The sequence below is a fragment of the Panulirus ornatus genome, chromosome 68 (genome assembly GCF_036320965.1).
Source record: "Panulirus ornatus isolate Po-2019 chromosome 68, ASM3632096v1, whole genome shotgun sequence".
NCBI classification, from domain to species: domain Eukaryota; kingdom Metazoa; phylum Arthropoda; class Malacostraca; order Decapoda; family Palinuridae; genus Panulirus; species Panulirus ornatus.
Window position 1 is genome coordinate 12575654 of NC_092291.1, and position 22192 is coordinate 12597845.

General features: G+C 44.6%; 1 protein-coding gene across 1 annotated transcript in view; it reads right to left on the reverse strand.

The window, feature by feature from the left end:
* Positions 1–22192, reverse strand: part of LOC139747265 (calcium-activated chloride channel regulator 1-like) — a 319531-nt gene that overhangs the window by 279971 nt on the left and 17368 nt on the right. Inside the window, 1 exon segment of the mRNA XM_071659359.1 lies at positions 5852–6146. Coding sequence (XP_071515460.1) covers positions 5852–6146 — 295 coding nt within the window.

Here is a 22192-nt window from a genome sequence, read left to right on the forward strand (position 1 = left end):
TGTTTTCGACACCAGGTGATGATAACGTCATGCATGTGTGGCAGGCTGTGCACACGTGTACACACAAAGTCTGCCTCCTCAAACCAGGCGGGTATATATTAGTGCCGCATTTCGCCCTCACATGATGTAACGTTCGCACATCGGGTTGGCTCCCACCTCCACCTCTTCATTAAAGAGAGTGGAATCAAAAGTCTTCCGCCTTCATAACTTTCCTGGCATCACCTCCTCTCCAACCATCCCTTTCTCTTCGACGCTGTTCTACGGGTACAATTTTGGCCAACCGTGGTAGACCTCTGAACGTGTGTGTCCCTTGCAAAGGAAGAGACAGAACCCGTGCATCCTTCAATCCGGAGGACGCTACGTACAGCAATTAACCCGGGGTGAGTCTTCGGACACCCTGCATCAATCCATTTGAAAAAGTCCGGACCAACGGCGAAGAAGTTAACCTGCAGTCTTTAGATACGATCACTTGCCTATATAAAACTCTCCGATTCACCTTAAAGACTCATCAAAAACTATCTAACTTTGTAACACAAGCCACATCGCCTCCGCCCCCCACCCCGCCTCAAATCTATTACCGCTCATTATTCTTTCCTCAACTTTTCAACGCTAACTTCCCTCCCTTAACCCCCTCCTCCTCGAGCCTATTATTTTCCTCGCTTCCCACAAAAAAATATATTTTCCTCCCTGTAAACGGTTAATGGGAATTAGTCGGGGGGGTATGGTTTACAGCGAAGCCCTTCCAGGTTCAATTCAACAGCTGAAATTTACTAGATACACAAACCACAAAAATCCAAATTAAACTCGCTTTCTTGTCTTACACAGCCACAAAACAACTCACAAATAATTTCATATCGTCAAAAAAAAAAAATATATAGCTTATCTCACTTGTAATAGTAATCTGTTCCATCAAATCAGATGAAGAGAACGAAGGTCAACAAAATTATAGAAAGCAGCGCAGCGGTGCACCTGCGCACTTCAACGGACGGGACGCCACTCACAATCTTCACCGTTGGACCGTTACTTAGCCCACCCGGGGGAGATCCGCACCGTTGCCTACCCCAGATTACGACAAACTCTCTGAAAAGTGAGAGTTCAGATGACATACCAACCTTATCTTCTCTGTCCTCTACCACGTCTTCACGCCTCCGATAAAAGAGAAATATTAAGAGTGGATCCCCCTCCATGAGAGTGAATGGTAGAGGAAAAAGGATATTTCAAGCGGGCAACGATGACGGACACCAGGAGTGTGGCTGATTGGTCAGGTTTTATTGTATCGGTGAATTTCTGACAGGAATTCGTTCGCCTTCACATCTACAAACTGAGATTTGATAGTTCTAACTGAATGACACGGGCATGGCAGATATAGAGTACCACTTTCACGGTGTAATATATTTCTGGTTCTTGATGCTACAAGAGAGAAATGGGTTCAAGAGCTCAATTCTGAACGTCTTTACCGACAGGGATACGGGACTGTCGCCCGTGCATGTTGCATGTCTGGCTGGCTCCGTGGAGGAGGGGACAGTGTCCAAACTTTCGAGTCCACACGATTTCTCGCATCCCTCAGAGCGTTAAATCGCCCGAGTATAATGGTGTAAACCTCCCAGGTGCTCTGCTTTAACTCCTTATTTTGAATAATCTAACTCTCCACTAGTTCATCACAGTGTAACAGCTTGAATACCATGATTTAACGCTGCTGGTATAATCGTTTAATCTTCAGAGCATCGAGAATAAACCCCACGAACTGTGACTAAACCACCAACAACACTTTTACCAATGGTGGCACAAACGACGCACGTCATCCGGCCAGAATCAGAACCACAAACAACACAATCGCCAGAACAGACATGACTACAAGCAGGACATAACTACCATTCCACACCACAGTGTAGAACACCACTAAGAACATCGACTCATTTATAAAGAACAAGCATCATCACCATGAACACGTCAACAGAGAACATTAACATCCTAACACCAACTCCACCATAACCAGCATGGCTGAAATCAACACCAGGTCAAAACGGCTCCCTAAACCACACGAGGGAAACGGCGTCGAACCCGTGCGAACCATCCAGCCGGCAAGAGCAACAGTCTGACCCCAGCTGGCGACAACATGGCATAGTTTCCGCTCGCCACATCTGTTAGCTGGGCAGTTATATATTACACATCAGGGAGTTGAAACATATTGGACGGCCAGACAGGCAGCGACGAAGGCAGGGAGACAGAGAAGCAAGCAATTTGACATTAAGACTGGCATAAAGTGGAACGGGGAAAACGCGACCGCATGACTCGAATACTAGTAAACCACGATATCCCTATGTACCAAGAGATCTGTCTACCTTTGCTCAGTGAGTGTCTACTGGTAAGCCAGATATCTATTGGATCTGTGACGGTATCGATTCCGGAGGCCCATCAAGGCGCTGGGTGCTCCTGAATGCCAGAAATCCACTGTTGCTCTAGCGTCAAAAAAGTCTGTTATCAGCCGTGGAGCAGGGGACCTTTGGCGAGTGACTGGTTTGAAGGAGAGATTCAAAATGGTTTGGGTTGATCCCAGAGAGCTGAGGTTTAGCGTGGCTGCGCCTGTCTACGAGGTATAGGTTCCAAGCTTGGCTTTGGGCTCCCCAAAAGAAGCATAGATCCAGCGTGGGTCTGGATGACTTGAAGAGCTCGACTGGCTTAGGAAGCCTCTGACTGTACGTGGTTCGGAAGACTGGGGGTGTCTCTAGGATGTCCTGAGAACCATGGATCGCAGTCTGCTCTCGGAAGACCTGAGAGCCAGGGTGGCTTGGCTATGGTAGGACCTGAGAGCCGGCATAGTTCTGGGAGGACCTCAAGAACCATGGATCCCAAGTGGCTCTCGGAGGACCAGGGACCCAGGACGGCTTTGGAAGGATTTGAGAGCAGGGATCCAGCGAAGCTTTTCGGGGTGCTTCAGGAGTCGCGGATTCTAGCCAGGCCACAGGGTGGCGCCTTGAACGCCAGTCCGAGACATTATACGCTAACTTTGAGACCACCATCAATCTTAGTCCCTCGATACACTGGCTCAAGTTTCCGTGCCGCCAATGTTGTCTTTTTAAACCCGCTAGAAGGATGGGGTCGTTCCGCGCTGGCTCCTCCTGCTGTTGCTGCCACTGGTAGGGTAATGGCAAGCATGGAAGTAGGGAAGGAGAGTAGGAGGGAGGGAGATGTGGTCATGGTGAGAAGATAAAGGCTGGGAGCGTGTGAAAGAGGGAAACCTTTGTGAAGGACAGAAGAGGCACAAATAAGGAAGGAACTTGAGAAAATGAGTCAAGCGGCAAAGTAGGCGGTAAAGACACAAAAGGAGAAGAGAAGAGAAAATATGAAATAAATGAGGAAGAAGCCATCTAATGTAGCTTACTCCATAGCTCCTAAGACATTCCCAATGATATATGCTTATGCATCAGACACTGGTAATACCAAGCACTATGGCAAAATGAGGTTAAAGCTGAAAAAAAAGACAAAATCGCCAAAAATATCCCCCCACTCCCCTTCCCTTTGAAAAAACATCTCTTAGAAATGTTAATTAATGAATAAACTTTACCTTAAAGAAGTCAGGGTATAAATATATTAGACTAAGAGATGTAATAAACCTGAGAGAGAATAACTGTCTTAATTTTTCAGAAATAAATTAATCTGGGTTAGGCTTTCAGAGGAGCTGAAGTAGAATAAATAGCTCTCGGCTAGAAAAGAAGTAAGGGCAGGAGGAACTCTGCTGCTTTTCTGTATTCTCTTACACCCATGAGAGAGAGAGAGAGAGAGAGAGAGAGAGAGAGAGAGAGAGAGAGAGAGAGAGAGAGAGAGAGAGAGAGAGAAGACCCTTGAGTGAATGTGTGTGTGGGTAAGTACTTGTCTGTATTATTACGTCTACCTGTACAGTACTGGGAGGGAGAACTCTACACTCGTTGTAGGGGTCCTATTTCTTGAATCATCTCTACCATTACCGTAACTCTTCAAACACCTGTATGCCGTTCGCATTTAAAACAAATTCATCACATGGCTTACACCAACCTTGCCCCAGGTAAGAGTAATCCTGTAACGTGCTTTCATAGAAATTACTCCTGTAACTCTTGAGTCACATGGCTTCTGGTTGGCCCATCCTCTGCATCTCCCTCGGAAAGCTGCGCAACGGCGACATCAGCAGTCCAAACCCTGAGTCTAGAAGCTTTATGGCTGTGATAAACATTCCCCTCGCTTTAGTAGCCTGTATGTCACAAGTTCATCACCTTTCCCCCCCACCCTCTACCATTACTTAGGATGAGCGCTCCGCCCTCCATTTTCTATTCCCTCCAGCAGTAAGTAATGAGCACTCACGACCACTCTAATTCTCAAGTCATTACCAGCAGGTCACACACTTATGTTCCTCTTTGTTCTACCTACACGTCTCTCACTTTACTCACTAATAAAGTACGAACAGGAAACTCCTCTAAGCACTGGACAGGTAAGACAATGGTTCACGTCCATAACAGGTCGAGACAGGATTACTTTTATACAGCAAACTAAGACTTGTTCACTTACAGGCGTTACAACTGCTCCGTCTGTCACGTACGAATGTGTACGTAAGATGGATCAAATGGTTACTAATTATACCTACAGATCAATTGGGCTTCTGAATCTCTAACGTACATCAGAATTCTCAAAGTATGAAAAGTGAGTTTGCTGTTGGTGTATCCAAGTTTTAACGGCCAGATTAAATATTCTATGTTGGTTGTGAAACACAAGTCTCGATGATGATAATAATAATAATAATAATAATAATAATTATAATAATAACAATAATAATAATAATAATAACAACAATAATAATAATAATAATAATAATAATAATAATAATAATAATAACAATAATGAACATTAGTAAACAGTAGCTCTACTCATAGAGCATTATTGGCGACAACGGTTTATTTCGGATATAGAAAATGCGATCATATTTACTGTAAATAACAGAGGAAGGATTTACTGATAACCTGCAGTGCAGGAAACCTGTTACGGGATCCTGGCAATCTGCTGCCTGATTCCATCAACGTTTTTAAGTTTGGCGTTGGCTGGCCGTTCCCCCATCCATACAACGATCGTTTTCAGCTCTCTCGTCACTCCGGTGTCCAACACGAAATCTGTGCGTAAGTATGGCCGCTACGGATATGGTTTAAAACATTCAATACCTTACGAAACAACAACAACAATAACGACAAAAAAAAAAAGCTAATATTTTTTTCTGTTGTCGTACGAGAGCTGGAAGGTTTGGTGCGAGTTGGCAGTGCGGGGTTTTGTTAATTGTATTTTGTACGTGAAGCTTTAGTTTTAAATTTCGTTTAGGTTTTTATAACAAAAATGCAGTAGGATGAAACTTGTGTAAAGAGAGCTCCTCCTAGTTTAGCTAGTAGTTTCGGGACTGAGTTAAACAGTTAAGTCCGGGAAGTTGGTGGTGAAGTCATGAACAGAAATTATACAATGCTCTGGAATCATTTTCGCTGGTTTTCTCACAGGTCTGACCAGGCCGGTGGTGACAGTCTAAATGACCACGAGCACAGCTGTCAATCAACCAATCTCCAATCTCAAAATCCCTCAGCGTGACCTACGAACTATGACGATAACCGGAAAATGACGCGGGTATAGACGACGAAGACCTGTGATGACTGGGTGACGTCAGAAAACACGTCATCGGCCCAATCAACGAGAAACCAAAACGAAGGACCTCTTGAACGAACCCCCCTCCCCGCCGAGCAGGAGACCACCTCCACAGCGTCCGAACCAGCGAGCCATCTACTAGACACACAATACCCGTCGTGTAAACTGAGCCATTCATAGGGTAACCGGAGGGCTTACTTACCTGGGTCGCCTAGCGAGTCTGAGAAGTTCCTGTCGGCGAGGTATTGTGGGGTGAGGAATATGCTCCTGCCGGGCCGCCCGCAGCCGCCCACCTGCAGCGTCCACGGAGTGTGGCCGTACACAGGGTGTGGGTGCGTGACAGTGATGGCGGGCGGGGTGGTGGGCGCGGCCGAGGTGTTGAACGAGCGTGGGCAGCGTGAGGTCCAGTGGGAAGGGACCAGCACCGTGACACTCCTGAAGTAGGCGCGGCTGTGGGTGGCGCGGTACAGCACGTTGGAGGCGCGGGCCAGAACCACCTGAAACATGAAAAAAAATTTGAGTGACTGACGAGGAATAATAATAATAATAATAATAATAATAATAATAATAATAATAATAATAACAACAATAATAATAATGATAATAGAACAAAATGGTATTCAACCTCAGTAACCAATGGATCGAAACATCTTTAAAAATGACGCAAATATTTTAAAAAATTCTTGTCATTGTCTGCCAAATTTCCATTTTCTATATTTCCCATCAAAAAATAAAGAGGAGGTTAAAGGGGTAACTGGAAGAAGCGAGGCGAGTGGGGTCATTACGGTTTTGTTAGCTGAACTCAAGGGGTAACGGTGCCAGAAAGGCGTAATACCACTGGATTTGAATACTCTCTCTCTCTAACTATACCCATACGGTGAAGCCCATCCACGGCCGCGTTCGTACAGTAAATCATTGGCCACGGAGAGCAGAACATCCACTGGGACGTATGACCGCTCTACACACAACGATCTACCCTCAACCCTCAGATATACAGGTTGTACTCCGCGGGAGCTTAGGGTCGCATTACATGCCTTCACCATCCCCTAAGTTTGTAATCATCTAATCCTTTCACGAAGATCACGCAACGTGCGGCCCCCATCCGCCCTCCTTATCATGGTAATCAAGGGGGGTTTCCCATTCCCACTACTTTGATCTCAAAGGCCAAACTTAACTCCGTAAACAGTTTACCGGTGCCCGGCGGTCAATTATCTCTCCAAGTTATGGAGATCAGGTGGTAGGGCGGGCAGCAGTGATTACGCGATGATGTATTGAGGAGGACTCATTTGTATTTATGTTCTCGTCTTTTCTTTCCGGATAATCTGTTGACCCAAGGAGCATCTCTCTTAGACGCGATGGATCTACCGACCAACCGTGTTCTATGGAAAAATACACCACTTTGTTTACAGACTTGTCCACTGGTGATATTCTGTAGTAACTAATCTATCATTCTAGATGTTACAGGCTTGTCAGCTATACATACCGTATGCAATCTATCATTCTACATATTACAGGTTTGCTTAGCTATACATACTGTAAGTAATCTATCATTTATCATTCTACATATTACAGGCTTGCCTAGCATACGTATTGAAAGTAATCTATCATTCTACATGTTACAGGCTTGCCCAGCTATAAATATTGTAATCTATTGTAATCTATCATATCAAATGTCACAGGCTTGCCCAGCTATACTTACTGTAAGTAATCTATCGTTCTACACGTCACAGGCTTGCCAGCTATACATAAAATTGTACGTAATTCATCATTCTAGATGCAGGAGGCTTGTCATACAACTCTTCCGCGGTGAATAATTCATCATTCCTGATAATTCATGCTCGTGGGTGATCTATCACTTCCTACACACCTGCTACGTCCTGCATGGCCAACATATAATAATGTTGCTCTACGTGCCTCCGGGTGGGTCATCCACGTCACGCATGACACACCATGACAATCTTCCGTACTGGCTGACGGTGTACGATCACACCTTCGAAAGACAGACACCAACGCTCAAATTCTCTCTCTCTCTCTCTCTCTCTCTCTCTCTCTCTCTCTCTCTCTCTCTCTCTCTCTCTCTCTCTCTCTAAAAAAAAAATAAAGAGACTAATCACTGGAAAAATTCACACTATTAAAATTCTAATTACCATTCCTATGGACGCAGATGAAACTATTCCTAATAATGTCTCAGCCCAAATCGTTTTCGTGCCTTCACAACTACAGATTTAATGTCCGTGGTCTAAACATACAAATATTCAATAGCATGTATTCAGGTCAATATTGACCTACATTCCACACTGAAGAGAGGGGGGGGGGGGGAACTGGGAGCGCAGGAGAAATATTCTAAACGTAAAAGAAAAATAAAACACATAGGCTGAAAAACTATTTACCAGCCGGCAGAATATGGCAAGTAATTCGCTGAAACTCGTATTGATTCAATGATAGAAGCCGTAATCATGACGGCCTCGCCCTCCCAGGTTTTGGCCCACGGACGAACAGGCGGTTCCGCCGCTCGCGGCGTCGCAACACCGAGGGGAAAGGGGCGCCACAAAACACAAGAGGTTGCGGGAGGAGGGCGGATGGGTTCCTCTTCTTCCAAGACCGGCGTGAAGGGTGGGGTCCGCTGTGTGTGTGTGTGTGACTTCCCCCTCCTCTCTCTCCCACAGGACTGTGGTACTATAACTACAGCCCCTCAGGGAGGGTCAAGTGCCGCGGTCAAGGGTCAGTACTGTGCTGCTGAAGTGGGGCTTTCACAACGGCCGGCGCACTGAGGCAAAGAGTAGCAAGCAGCCCGCAGGGGCACGGTGCCCCCAACACGTGTGTGTGTGTGTGTGTGTGTGTGTGTGTGTGTGTGTGTGTGTGAGCAGACGTGACATCCCTTTGTCCCCTGAACCCTTCACCAAGACGGGAAAAAATCTGCGTATATATATATATATATATATATATATATATATATATATATATGAGTATATGAGAAAACATTTTTCAGTCTGATGATACGTAAATACCAAATGTCATATGATTACTTACTCTGAAAAAGTAATGTACACATGACAGAATACATAAAATAATTTTCAAAACTATAACGCTGTACTGTAAAACGTAAATCAGACAATAATAATAATAATAATAATAATAATAATAATAATAATAATAATAATAATAAAAATAATAGTAATAATAGTAATAATAAAATATAATAATAATAATAATAATAATAATAATAATAATAATAGTAATAATAAAATAATGATAGTAATAATAATAATAATAATAATAATAATAATAATAATAATAATAAAAATTATAATAATAATAATAATAATAATAATAATAATAATAATAATAATAATAATAATAAATTATATGTACAATAATAATGATTTTACGTGCGTGTGTCTGTGGGGGGAAAAAAAGGAAAAGTTAACCTTTGAACTTAACCCGTTACGGTAAGGTCAAAAGGTCAGTGGTAACGTAGGTATAATGATGGGGTGCAGTGATGACGGACTCAACAGGAAAATGGTGTAGTGAGGAGGAGGAGGAGGAGGAGGAGGAGGAGGAGGAGGAGCAGCGTGTACAAAACATGATCCCAGGCTCGGTTTAAGGCTGGCACCGCTGAAAAGGGTATTGTGAAGGTAAGGCAGCCTTGAACCTAGCTTAGTGAAGGTAAGGCAGCCTTGAACCCAGCATAGTGAAGGACAGGCAGCCTCGAACCTAGCATAGTGAAGGTAAGGCAGCCTTGAACCAAGCATAGTGAAGGTAAGGCAGCCTTGAACCCAGCATAGTGAAGGTGAGGTAGCCTTGAACCTAGCATAGTGAAGGTAAGGCAGCCTTGAACCTAGCATAGTGAATTTAAGGCAGCCGTGAACCTAGCATAGTGAAGGTAAGGCAGCCGTGAATCTAGCATAGTGAAGGTAAGGCAGCCTTGAACCTAGCATAGTGAAGGTAAGGGTCCTGTGAAGCCAGGATGCAATGAAGATCAGGATGTAGTCAGGTTTTAAAAAGGGTGGTGAAGACGAGGGCGCAGTGATGATGGCCTTTCTGGCCTGTCACCCATAATGATCCCAGGCCGCGGGCTAGCTGAAGCCAAAACAAAAACACATATCATCACTATCATTACCATCATTATCGTTTTGTAAATGTTAGTTTTTCCCAACACTGGCAACAGGCTAGAAAATTCTTTATACCGTACCTTGCAAACCGGACTGAAAACAGTGATAAGCATAAAAAGGTTATATATATTCATATCGGAAAACATTAATTACCATGAGCTGATGGGTGCAGGTGTGTGTGTGTGTCTGTGTGTGTGTGTGTGTGTGTGTGTGTGTGTGTGTGTGTGCGCGTAATTACCTATTTGTGCAGCAGAGGGAGGGAGGGAGTTCTACACTCGTGGGGCCCTTACGTCTTATGTGTGTTATAATTTGCAGCAGTCACGTTAATTTATCTATTCTAATTAAGATACCGCCAGGGCAGGCAGGCGTCCGTCAACTACTGTGAGCTGCCTCAGTCAGATATCTTGGAAATTCTAAACCAAAAAAAAAAAAAAAAATTAAAGTTAGACGAAGTGAATGAATGATCCCAGTATGCAATCCCTTCTGAAAATTACGTGAAGAAAGAGAGCGTGAGAAGGGAGAGAGAGAGAAAAAAAAAAATTCTATATTACTAAAACGTTTGTCATTAACACCTGGATAATTTTTAATTAAAATCTCTCTCTGGAATCTCATCTTCCCTGTAACATGAATCTGAATTTCACTTAAGAGTTTGTTTGACATTTCACACAGTTATATATATATATATATATATATATATATATATATATATATATATATATATATATATATATATATATATATATATATATATCTTTATTCCTACGTTACGTATGTCCAACATTTAATTTCGTAAAACCAAGTGTATATATATATATACATATATATATATATATATATATATATATATATATATATATATATATATATATATATATATATATATATATATATACGAATAAAGTGCAAATAAACGCGTACCTTCACAGAACATACAAACCTCCAACACCCAAGATCGAACCCGAGACCCTTGTTATTTCCTATTAGCTAGGCCCATAGCCTAGCAGTTAGCATTCCTGCCTCTTGCACAGGGGTCCCGGGTTCCATCCTGGCTGTTAAGAGGTTTGTATGATTATATATATATATATATATATATATATATATATATATATATATATATATATATATATATATATATATCCTAGTCCAAGACAGTTATCCAATTCACCGACCTATTCCTCCTAAGAGAGGATGAAGAGAATGAACAGGATGGTTGACTGGACCGCTTGTCGCAATCAGGATTCGAACCTATACGCTCGACCTCACTGCAATATCAACTAGAGACGTGCCGCCCCGTGGCAGGGATGAGATGAAACCCTAAACACGGAGTGGCAACGCTGGCTGGCCAGACCGCAGAAAGAACAGTCTATGAACAATTAGGAACTGAAACGGATGCAGTATGGAACCGAGTACGAAAAATAAATGTTACCAGAACTGTATGCCTGGAAATGATGGAAAACAAAAACAAAACAAAAATCTGAAAATATAATTGGACCTTTCAGGGATAGGTTCAAAAAAATGAAGAGGGTGAACGATTGGCTGGTAGATGAGAAACCATTCCTCGACTATGGCTGGGCTTGAACATACACCCAGGCCACACAAGCACACGATACAGGAATAACGATAACACAGGACACCATCCATCGCTACACAACATAGCATCACCAGCAGCAACAGCCGAGAGAATAGGAAATATTCCCAACGTGAATCCTGCAGTGTCCATCAACTCAGTCCACAAACTATCAACCTTCATCAAAACCTAAAGGAAAAAATACACAAGACAAAAAGTGAAAAAAAAAACCAGAGCATTGAATCTTAAAAAGACTCTATGAAGACTTCATAGAAGAATGTGAAGCTCCCGAAACAGAAGGATAAATTGTGGAAGACATATAGAGACGCCTTACTGGATGCAGCAGCTTCTGGAAGATCCAATAGCTACTTTTGCGGGGAGTCTAAGGACTGTGTGTATATTCCCGATGGATGGCCTACACACAGATTCTTGCACCAGGCACACACCTCAGGAAGGAGCTGCCACGACAGACCACAACGATGAACGAAAGAGAAATCAATAGCGAACCACTTCGGATGCACAAAACAAACTCAGAATTAATGATAACAATAATAATAATAATAATAATAATATTAGTAATAATAATATCAATAATAATAATAATAATGATAATAATAGTATTACTATTATTATTAACAGTATTATCATTACTATCATTATTACTATTATTAGAACGCGTGTGAAAGGACAACTCAGTTGCTATGGCTAGGCAAGATATGTTGGATGATATGTTGGATATGTTGGGCCTTGAACGCTGAAGACAGGAAGAGGATGGACTTAAGAAAACAAATGCCTGAGAACCATACGTGGTGTGAGGCTGGATGATCACGTAACGAGGAGAGGTAGGTAATGAGCGCAGTTTGACTGAAAGAGAAGCTTGCTTCAACTCTCGTGAAAACGACTGCGCGACCCTTGAACATAACGGTACGTCCCTTGAATCACAATGGCCTGGCATTTGATCCGACCCTAAAACATCCCATCAAAGGCCGGGCCATCATGTCCCAGGACCATCCCGTCGTGCTCAAGTGCTATACCGCAGTGATCAAGGGTCGCACTATCATGCTCATGGGCCATACCATCGTCCTCAGGGGGCCGTACCGTCGCATGATACAGGCCAGTGTGCCTCACATTCATCCGAGCAGGGCACTAAGCTACCATTAACCCCAGATGGATTCGCAGAAAACGTTTTAAGGAAGCACTTCTTAACCCTTGTCCGCCCAGCTGACACACCATCTACAACACTTAGGGAAAAGGAGTCGTTCCACAAGGTGGATATTTCCTTGTATTTAGGTGAGCAGGAGCACCATCAGGGCCCTCCTGCAAGCGAGACCCCGGTTGGACGTCACCACTTATAGCTTCGTGCCACTTCGATGAGCTTGATGTTTATCTTGAATCGTACTCACTTAAAAATGATCTTACAATCTAAGTTCGGACGATCAGAGCCCTTGTGGTCCTAGCTTATCACGTCTACTCCACTTTACCCTTCTCTTAAATATTCCCTCCTTCCTCCACTAACCTTCCAAGACTCCTTACCCTTTCCTTCCCCCACATTCCCCCCCTCCACCTTTCCCTCCGTCCCTCCTGCAGGACTAATAAGTCCCTGCCTAACTGGCTTCAGCCAGCGTGACCACAATAGCCCAGCTCCTCTCGCTCTCCTAACTGATGTTATTCTCGGCCTCATCATGTTAAACCACTCTTATCTGAAATTTTGCAGCCGAACGAGTTTCTTTTCTTAGTCTTTTGAGGTGCAACAGGCCATCATCATCTCTCTACGTGCGTGCGTGCGTGCGTGTGTGTGTGTGTGTGTGTGTGTGTGTGTGTGTGTGTGTGTGTGTGTGTGTGTGGTTACAATTCTTCATCATGCTCTCCGGGAAAAAATTAAAGCTTAATGGCTGGTAACATTTTTATGACAAACTACTGAGAGAATGATCTGCCTGTGATCAGTTCCTTAATAACATGGGACACTTCGGCGAACCAGGGCACCAGATCGGCCAAACAGCTGACGCCGTAAGATATTGGCATTCCAGCATCTTCCTCCTCTTCTCCCGTCTTGAGCAAGTCTGGGAAATTTGTGGGGCCTGTGGCCAATATGTGTGCATCTTAACTTTTCTCCTGGAACAAGTTTAGGCGAGGGTTCGTGAGAGGTGTGGCAACACCATACCACGCATGTACCTACAACTGTCGGTCCCCCAGGCGTCCAACACCGCCTACCTTCCTTGCACCTACACTTCTGGCCCATCCCCTTGAGAACCCTATAACCATCCACGCACCTCGCACCTATACACCACCCGTCAGCCAGCTCCCCAGGCAGACACCACTACCAGCGAATCTACGTACCCTACCAGCCAGACCCTTCAAGGAAATACAATACCTACCATCCACGGACCTACATAGCCGTTTTCTGATCATGTGACTACCTAGTATTAACATCCTGGTCTCCTCCCTACCTTAGCCAGAACGGATAAGGACTTCAAGATCGATTAATTACACAAACTGCAGGTGTTAATCAGGCCCTCCCCAAGCACTGAGGTTCAGGTGAGGTCAAGTTGGGCCACGGTGTTAGGTACGACTAAAACTCAATATCATTTCATAGACGTGGTTCAAGTTCGGATTATCACAGAAGCGAGATGGATTATGCGGTTCTTAACTGGGTTGACGTGTGTGGCCAGGTAATTGCAAGTGTCAAACAAGAACTTCGCAGAATTCAGGACCAGTTAATTACTTGTGTTAATTAACTTCTGCGTACGTGTCAAGTTCACACGCTATTATTATCATTATTACTACCATCACCATTATTATCAACACTTATCATTTTCATGATCAAAGAACTCGAACTGAGCTTATGCACGGACCCACTACTGGCACTAAACCAGGTACTAACAGACCTCAAACACCAGGCGAATCAAATGTGTCGAATCAGCGACCCGATCCTCCACCACAAGCATTGCCAGAGAGGACCGCATCCTGAGCTGGGCCAGGCCCATTACAAAGGTGGGAGGGAAGCAAGACTAGCTACACCCTCATTACAGCTTTCAAACTAAAGGTCATTAAATTCTTCCGCCTCATTAATTCCTCTTATAGAGCTTTTGTTCTTAATGACTCTCCCTAACTGCTAAGTTATACTGTAATTATAGTCATTAGTGTTTGTGGTGCGGAGGTCAGGTTTATTTCCCTCTGCTCGCCTTTGTTAATGCTTGTTGGTGGTTCGTTGTGGCTACCCTGTGCGCCTCGCGGGGATGCTGTTACCTGACGTCAGTACATCAAGGTCCTGCTCCAGGACACGTCTCAAGAGGTCTTCCTCCAGGACAGGTCAAGCCAGGACACGTCTCAAAGGCTCTCTGCTCCAGGAAAGGTCAAGCCAGGACACGTCTCAGCCTCACTCTTTTGTATAATGTGAGTTCTCTAATTCGTTTGGTCCTTCCAGCTTTATGTTCCTTCACCAGTTCACCTGGATCATAGTCGTCTTCTATCACACAGTACAATATATCCTTCTGATTTTTAATGATGTGTTTCTCTCTCTGTGCTTTCCGAATCGATGGTTTTCAACTGCTGGGTGGTTGGATGGTTGAACATTAATGTTTTTTTTTTTTCCGAGCGATGAATCTCCCTGTGTTATATTATTTCCCGTTCTTTCAGTTTTCACGAAATCTTTGGTGGTTATCATTGCCTTATAAGATCTTATGCAGATGTTACTATTGATGGTTTACACTCCGCTGCTGGTCACTTTCGAGGGTTTTTGTCACTTCTCTCTTTACCTCAAAGTGGACTTACATCCAGAGGGAAAATTCTTCGAATACATATATGTATAAGAACCGTGCAAAGACGTTCACTATTTCCTGAAATCCCATGTAACGGTTGGCTAACATACCTCATCTGTGCTGGAGCAATACTGTTCATACGACATATCTGGCTGATGTGGATGACGCACGCGATATCAGCAGAACGTAAGTAACGCGAACTCAGACCTGCGTGCACGATACTCGGTAAATTTAAGGGACCCCGAAAGCCAGAGGAACTACTGAACCCACGGGGAGGCAATGCAGCAGAACCCTCTGCCGCTGGACACCAGAATGAGAGAGAGAGAGAGAGAGAGAGAGAGAGAGAGAGAGAGAGAGAGAGAGAGAGAGAGAGGGGGGGGGGGCATCGTAGCCAAGATCAGCGCCTGCAAAGACTGACCTGTGGTGGGATCAGTTGACCGTTTGACACAGGCCGAGTGCAAAAGAGTCTGTATAAAATTTAATTGCTTTGAAAACGGAATCCAATCTGTTCGCTCGACACACACACGGCCACTTTACCGTGACCCTAGGAAAGGGGGGGGGGGGGCTGTGGCAAGGGAGCCTGATCTATTTCGTTAAAAGAAATCGTTTCTTGTTAAAATCTGTAACAAAAAAAATACAAAAATCCACGACCTACATTTGATAGAGATACAGAACCCACATTGCATACAGCTACTGCTGTTGAAGGAACCTCAACGGGCATGTCAAACTGTGACCGCTGGTGGTCGCTTCGCCTGGTCTTCCTCCCGCCAGATATGGAGGCACAGAGGAACCAGAGGTCAGAGAAGGGTGCGGCGGGGGGTAACGGTCGTGGGAGGGATGGATCTAACACAGCCGATTCCCAGGCAGGCTGGTGGCTACTGCGTAGACCCATCCAAGATGGAACGTAAAAGTCGGCGCGCGGCGGAAAGGCTCTTTGCGGCAGAGAGAGAGAGAGAGAGAGAGAGAGAGAGAGAGAGAGAGAGAGAGAGAGAGAGAGAGAGAGAGAGAGAGAGAGAGAGACCCTTAACGTCCAAGTCAGCACGGGAAGAGCGACTCTTGGCGACAGAGTCAGCGCGGGGAGGAGGAGGAGGAACTCCTGTCGACAAAGACATTACAAGAGGTGAGACTGGCGCGGGAGGGAGCTGCTGTTGCAAGGCTCCCACCACCTCGTCCTTGAAACCATCCTATATGATGACAAACCAGCCTACATGATGATAAAAAAAAAACCCGTCCTTAAAACCATCCAATAAAAAACCGTCCTTAAAACCATCCAATAAAAAACCGTCCTTAAAACCATCCTATATGATGATAAAAAACCCGTCCTTAAAACCATCCTATATGATAAAAAACCGTCCTTAAAACCATCCTACATGATGATAAAAAACCCGTCCTTAAAACCATCCTATATAATAAAAAAAACGTCCTTAAAACCATCCTATATGATAAAAAAAACCGTCCTTAAAACCATCCTATATGATGATAAAACCCGTCCTTAAAACCATCCTATATGATGATAAAACCCGTCCTTAAAACCATCCTATATAATAAAAAACCCTTACTTAAAACCATCCTACATGATAAAAAAAACCGTCCTTAAAACGATCCAATATGATAAAAAGCAAAACCGTCCTTAAAACCATCCTATATGATAAAAATAAAAAAAAACCCGTCCCCCGCCCACAGTTTCAGCCCATAACAAACTAATGTGGGTGATATTTAGAGGACAGCCCCATTACTGTTAAAAATGAGGCTACCGCATATTTTTTTCTCTTTTTTTTTTTTTTGCCTCCTAAAGATGACAAAGCAAGTACATTAACAACTGGTGGGGTGGGGAGGAAAAATCACGGGCGTATTTTCCCGGCTGACAAAACAATGTGTTTATAAAAAGGAAGTTTGGCTGCATTTCATAAACCCCCATAGAAAACGACAACAATGGTGTCTACTGCCGGACAACGGGACAAGAAAACGCGGAAATACATTACAATGAAAAATTAAGGATATTGTACGAAAAATAAAAAAATGGAGCGAAGGAGTAAACTGGAGGAGGGGAGGAGGAAAGAACTAAGACAGAAGGAAAACCAATGAAATTTAAGAAGAGAAAGAGAAGGTGGGGTGAAGGGAAGCACGATGGAGAGGAGAAAAGAGGTGAACAAATTGTGCGATGGAGAGAGAGATCAGATAAGGGATACGAGAGGTGAAAGGAGGGGGCGTCCGAATAGATAGATAGATAGATAGATAGATAGATAGATAGAGAGAGAGAGAGAGAGAGAGAGAGAGAGAGAGAGAGAGAGAGAGAGAGAGAGAGAGAGAGAGAGAAGGGAGGGGTAAGGGAAAGAAAACCGGTGTGGGGGAGGTTGACTTTTGAGAGCATAACGTGTCCGGTGTGGACGACCGGGGGGCTCCGATGGAGGGGCGTAAAACGACGGGGGTCCGGGAAGGGTAGGCGAGGCAGGGAAGGAAGGTGAATAAGGGGAAGGAGGGGGAAGAGGAGTGAAGGAGGAAGATGAGGGAGAGGGAGTGGAAGAGAAGGGTTAGGAGGACGGCGAGGGAGGGGGGGAAGGCAAGGAAGGAGGGAAGGAGGGAGGGAGGGAGGGAGGGAGGGAGGGAGGAGCCTTGACGAGCAAATGCAATAACCTCAACGCCATTCATAAGCAAAACTAACTTTCCCAAGTCAAATCCAATCATGCAGGTAGCGAGGGGCTAAGCGAGTGAGGGGGGTGGGGTACGTCCCGGCCAGAAGCTGCGCTAAACCCTCGCTAACTACCTTCACTAAACTCTCTTATACAACTCTCGGATTTTTCCCCCCCCCTCTCTCCTCCAGCACCTCATGGTGTCGCCAACTGGCTACCCGAATATATTTTTCTTACGATAAGTTTCTTCAAGTGAGAGAGCTCTCTCTCTCTCTTTTTTTTGGCACGCGAGTTTTCCGAGTGATTTCATCTCAAGTCGCAACTTTTTTTTTCTGTCCTTTTTTTTTTCTTTTTATAGCGATGCCGTTTCATAGCGCCGGCTTCTTCGACAGGTGGAGGAGCTCCTCTGGAGGAGAGAGACTTCATGGTGTTAGGGGGAGTTTCCAGTCACAGGAGCTCCTCGTGGCGGGTCTTCTTGCCTGGCTACCACCTCTCACGGGGGAGGGACAATTCCCGGCTCATGTTTCATCAATAGGTGATGATAGCCACCTCCTCCTCCTCCTCCTCCTCCCTCCTCCTGAGGGTAACTCTATAAATCAGCATTACCCGCTCTCATTTCCCAAGCTGTTGGGAGCTTATGATTTCGCTTGCAATATGGACTTCTCCGTAAATCATTTTTCATCCGAGTGTCGTCTGTTCAGAGTAAGAGGTCTCTTATTGCCTTACGAACCGCTAGTCTTCCCGGTAGGACACACACACACACACACACAGACACACACATACACACACACACACACACACTGAGAAATGGTTCCTACAACTCAAACTACCATGTGTGTGTGTGTGTGTGTGTGTGTGTGTGTGTGTGTGTGTGTGTGTCGTCACTAAATCAATTTACGCATCAGAACTTTCGCCAACTGTGAACGGCTCCCTCCGCCATCAACTGCCTCACTTGGCACTTCGCTATATATGAAAAAAAAAACTTCGTTCCTTCATCATATCACTGAAGGGCCACTATCCTCTCAAAATGCCTCCAATTCCTTCCGAAGGAGCCTCACTCCCAGCCCTCCCAGTCATTCATACGTTCCAGTAAATAATTCCAAACTGATCGAAGTTTTACCTTCGGAGATTCCAATAATGAATTATTCCAACGCAAAATGGAAGATGATTTCAAAGAAAGGATATATATATATATATATATATATATATATATATATATATATATATATATATATATATATATATATTTCCTTCCCGAATTACAATTTCGATTTTTTTTTTCGTTGTGAATCTGGGCATCAAAACAACTCTTCCACTTTGATTTCCATAATTTCCAAAAACCTACTTCCATCAAGATTTCACAACATTCAAGATGCCAAACACATTCATCCCAAACAAATATATATATATAAGAAAAAAAAAGGACCTCCTCCACTCATAACAATCCTGGGAGAGAAAATACGGGAAAGACGTCGGCATTAAAAGTATTCACATAAATCCGGTCAAAAATTAGAAAAAAAAGAAAAAAAGGGACCAAATTCTTTTTATGGGGAAAAAAATGGGTCTTTTCACTTCCAATGTTAGAATGCACTTAGCCGGCGTCATGGGCAAGAACGTAACACATAAGGCGTCCCTTCTCTTCGTTCAACCACTCCATTACGAAATCATTGAGGCTGCCCCGACGTTTTTAACGTAAGAGAGCCATTCACAGAACTCAGTCTCCTCCGCTCAAATTCCCTTGTGATTTCACCCGCTACCTTGGCCGAGGCGATGGCAACTCAACTTTAACAACCGAAATTCGATAGCGTAAAGCGGCAACTCTGAGTATACAAGTGGCTTCTTCCTCCTCCTCCTACACCAGTGCCCATCTATCTACATCAGGATCCCAGATAATATACTGCATACCATGACTTGTCTTTTATCAGCTGTGTATGCTTAGTCTCTCGACATTACCGACCTCTTTCGGGCATGACTGACGGTGTTCGACCCTTGCTTGGCTTATGATGGCCCGACCTTTGTGACGTGACCCCTTCAGGGACACGTCAAGATCCAGGCCATCGTACCCAAGGGGTCGTACCGACATGCTCATGGGTTTTTAGGCAATGATTTATGGCTTAACGACCAGTCAGCAGTCGACAGCCATTAAACTTGGAGAACATACATACGCACCGGTGCAAAAACCACGGAATATACGTGGTCTTAGAATTACGATCATGAGGTGTTAAAAGATTACATTTCGGGTCAAGATTGTATATAACTTGGCAATAACCGCTGACGGCCTTTATGGACCCAACTAGCAATTGTCGGGCCTAAAGACCGACCAACAAACCATCCGTTGCAATAACAATGCAGTAACATCATCAGCAGTGGCAACGGCATCTACAGCAGCACTAACATCAGGTAATTCTGGCACCATCCGCATCTTTCAACATCGAGCAAGACCTAACATCGCTGTCATTCCTAACCATGACATCTGGCCGAACTCACAACATTCACTTCCGACATCCTCCGAAACCAACACCAACCCTGATATCAACCCAAATGAGCCAACCCCCTTGACAATCACCACCACTAACTCTGGTACCAGCACACACGACACATCATCATCACCAACACACACACACATCAACGCTCACATCACGAAACTCCCCGGCGATTCCACCACTTCTAAAAACCAGCCTCAATTACGACATCACTCACCCTGACACCCCTCACCATTTGACAACACCGTCAAACTAACATCACCGCCAAAGTGATCGTCCCCAAATGCCAACTACCGATAAGAGTATCAACTCCTGACAACAAAGCCACGGTGCCAAACTTACAACCGTATGTCACACCAAAAGGAAACTTAGTGCATGAAGGAAGCAGGAAGCTCCGGCCTCTTCTACAAGCGCTAACAACACCGACCGCTTTGACCTCAGCACCACCTAGACAGCAGCAGCAGCAGCAGCGAGAGATAGCAGCTCAGCACCACCTGAACAGCGAGCGGCTGGAGCAACAGCGAGAGCAGCTCGGCGTCAGTCCCGCCGGAAGAATCACATTTCCGGAGCCAGCTCGACAAAAGGTGGTAACCGAGTTTGGCAATTAGGCGAGCAGGATTCCGGACTCGAGGCCAAGACGCTTGCTAATTCACAGCTCGTATTGTCTTGCATGTTTCACATGCCTGGCAGGAGGAGGAGGAGGAGGATGGGGTCATGGGAGAGGAGGATGATGGGGGTCATGGGAGAGGAGGATGGGATGAAGGTTTGAGGGGACGATGAGTAGAGGCCCGTGACAGAAGTGCAGGAGAGGTAGAGGGATGAGGAGGAAGAGATCAGGAGGTTAAAGTATGAAGAAGGAAGGTACAATGAAAGAGAACGAAGGATAGGGAAGGATTGTGAAAAGCATATGATGTTTGATCGTCATCATCATCACGTATGACCGGATTGTGGGAAGGAAGAGACTCGAAAGATTTCTGAGGCCAGGAAGGAAGCTGGTACGAGGCTGATAACGAGGTGTGGGATGAAGTAGCCACCCTTTTCACAGGAACCATCCGGTGATGTCAATCACTTCCACATGTCTGGCTATGTAAACACCCAGGAATCTTGGGAGAATGAAGGCATGGGAGGGAAGGGGGTGGATGGTAGGTGGGGGACTGGAAATACACTGCAGTGGAAACAGAGACAGAGAGGATGGGTAAAATGGGAGAGGGAAGGGCAGACAAAGACGAAGGGAAAGATGAGAAGCCAGAGGAAAGGTGGAAGGAAACAGAATGGATGCACGAAGGAAAAGAGCGAAACAAGAAGGGAAACACGAGAAGGAGGGAGTAGGTACGTAACCCAAGCGGGGACACACAATGTGCCAGAGAACTATGATAAATACAGCACAAAAAGATGTTCCTTTCTTACATTACTATTCTGAACACGCAATGCCACGGCTTTAACCAAAATTTTAGGGGGACTGAAGCATTATAATGCACCAACTGAACACTATATATATATATATATATATATATATATATATATATATATATATATATATATATATATATATATACACACATCAAACTGTAACATACTGTAGGATACACAAAGAGAACGGAACAGAACGCACTTAATATATACCATACTGCACCAAGAGAAGGTCACGAGGGACGCCTCAGAACTCACCAACATCGACCATGCTACGCCAGGAAAGACCTAGAGGTGATGTAGAACACTGGGCTGCTGTACCCAACGCACTTCGACGTCGTCAGAGCATCTCAGAAACACTGGTACAGGTCTTCAACTGGCCACACCACCCCCGGGGCTGACACAAAAGGTAATTTATTCCACAAACGGCCGGCCGCCCACTTCCCTGGCTACCTCTGACTTGGTAATACGTCCGACTTCAATGGACATTCTCTGCCTTGGTGGCTGATCCTCCGATGCTTCCTGTTTTATACCAGAACTACTAGTAGCGTCACTCTCTCTCTCTCTCTCTCTCTCTCTCTCT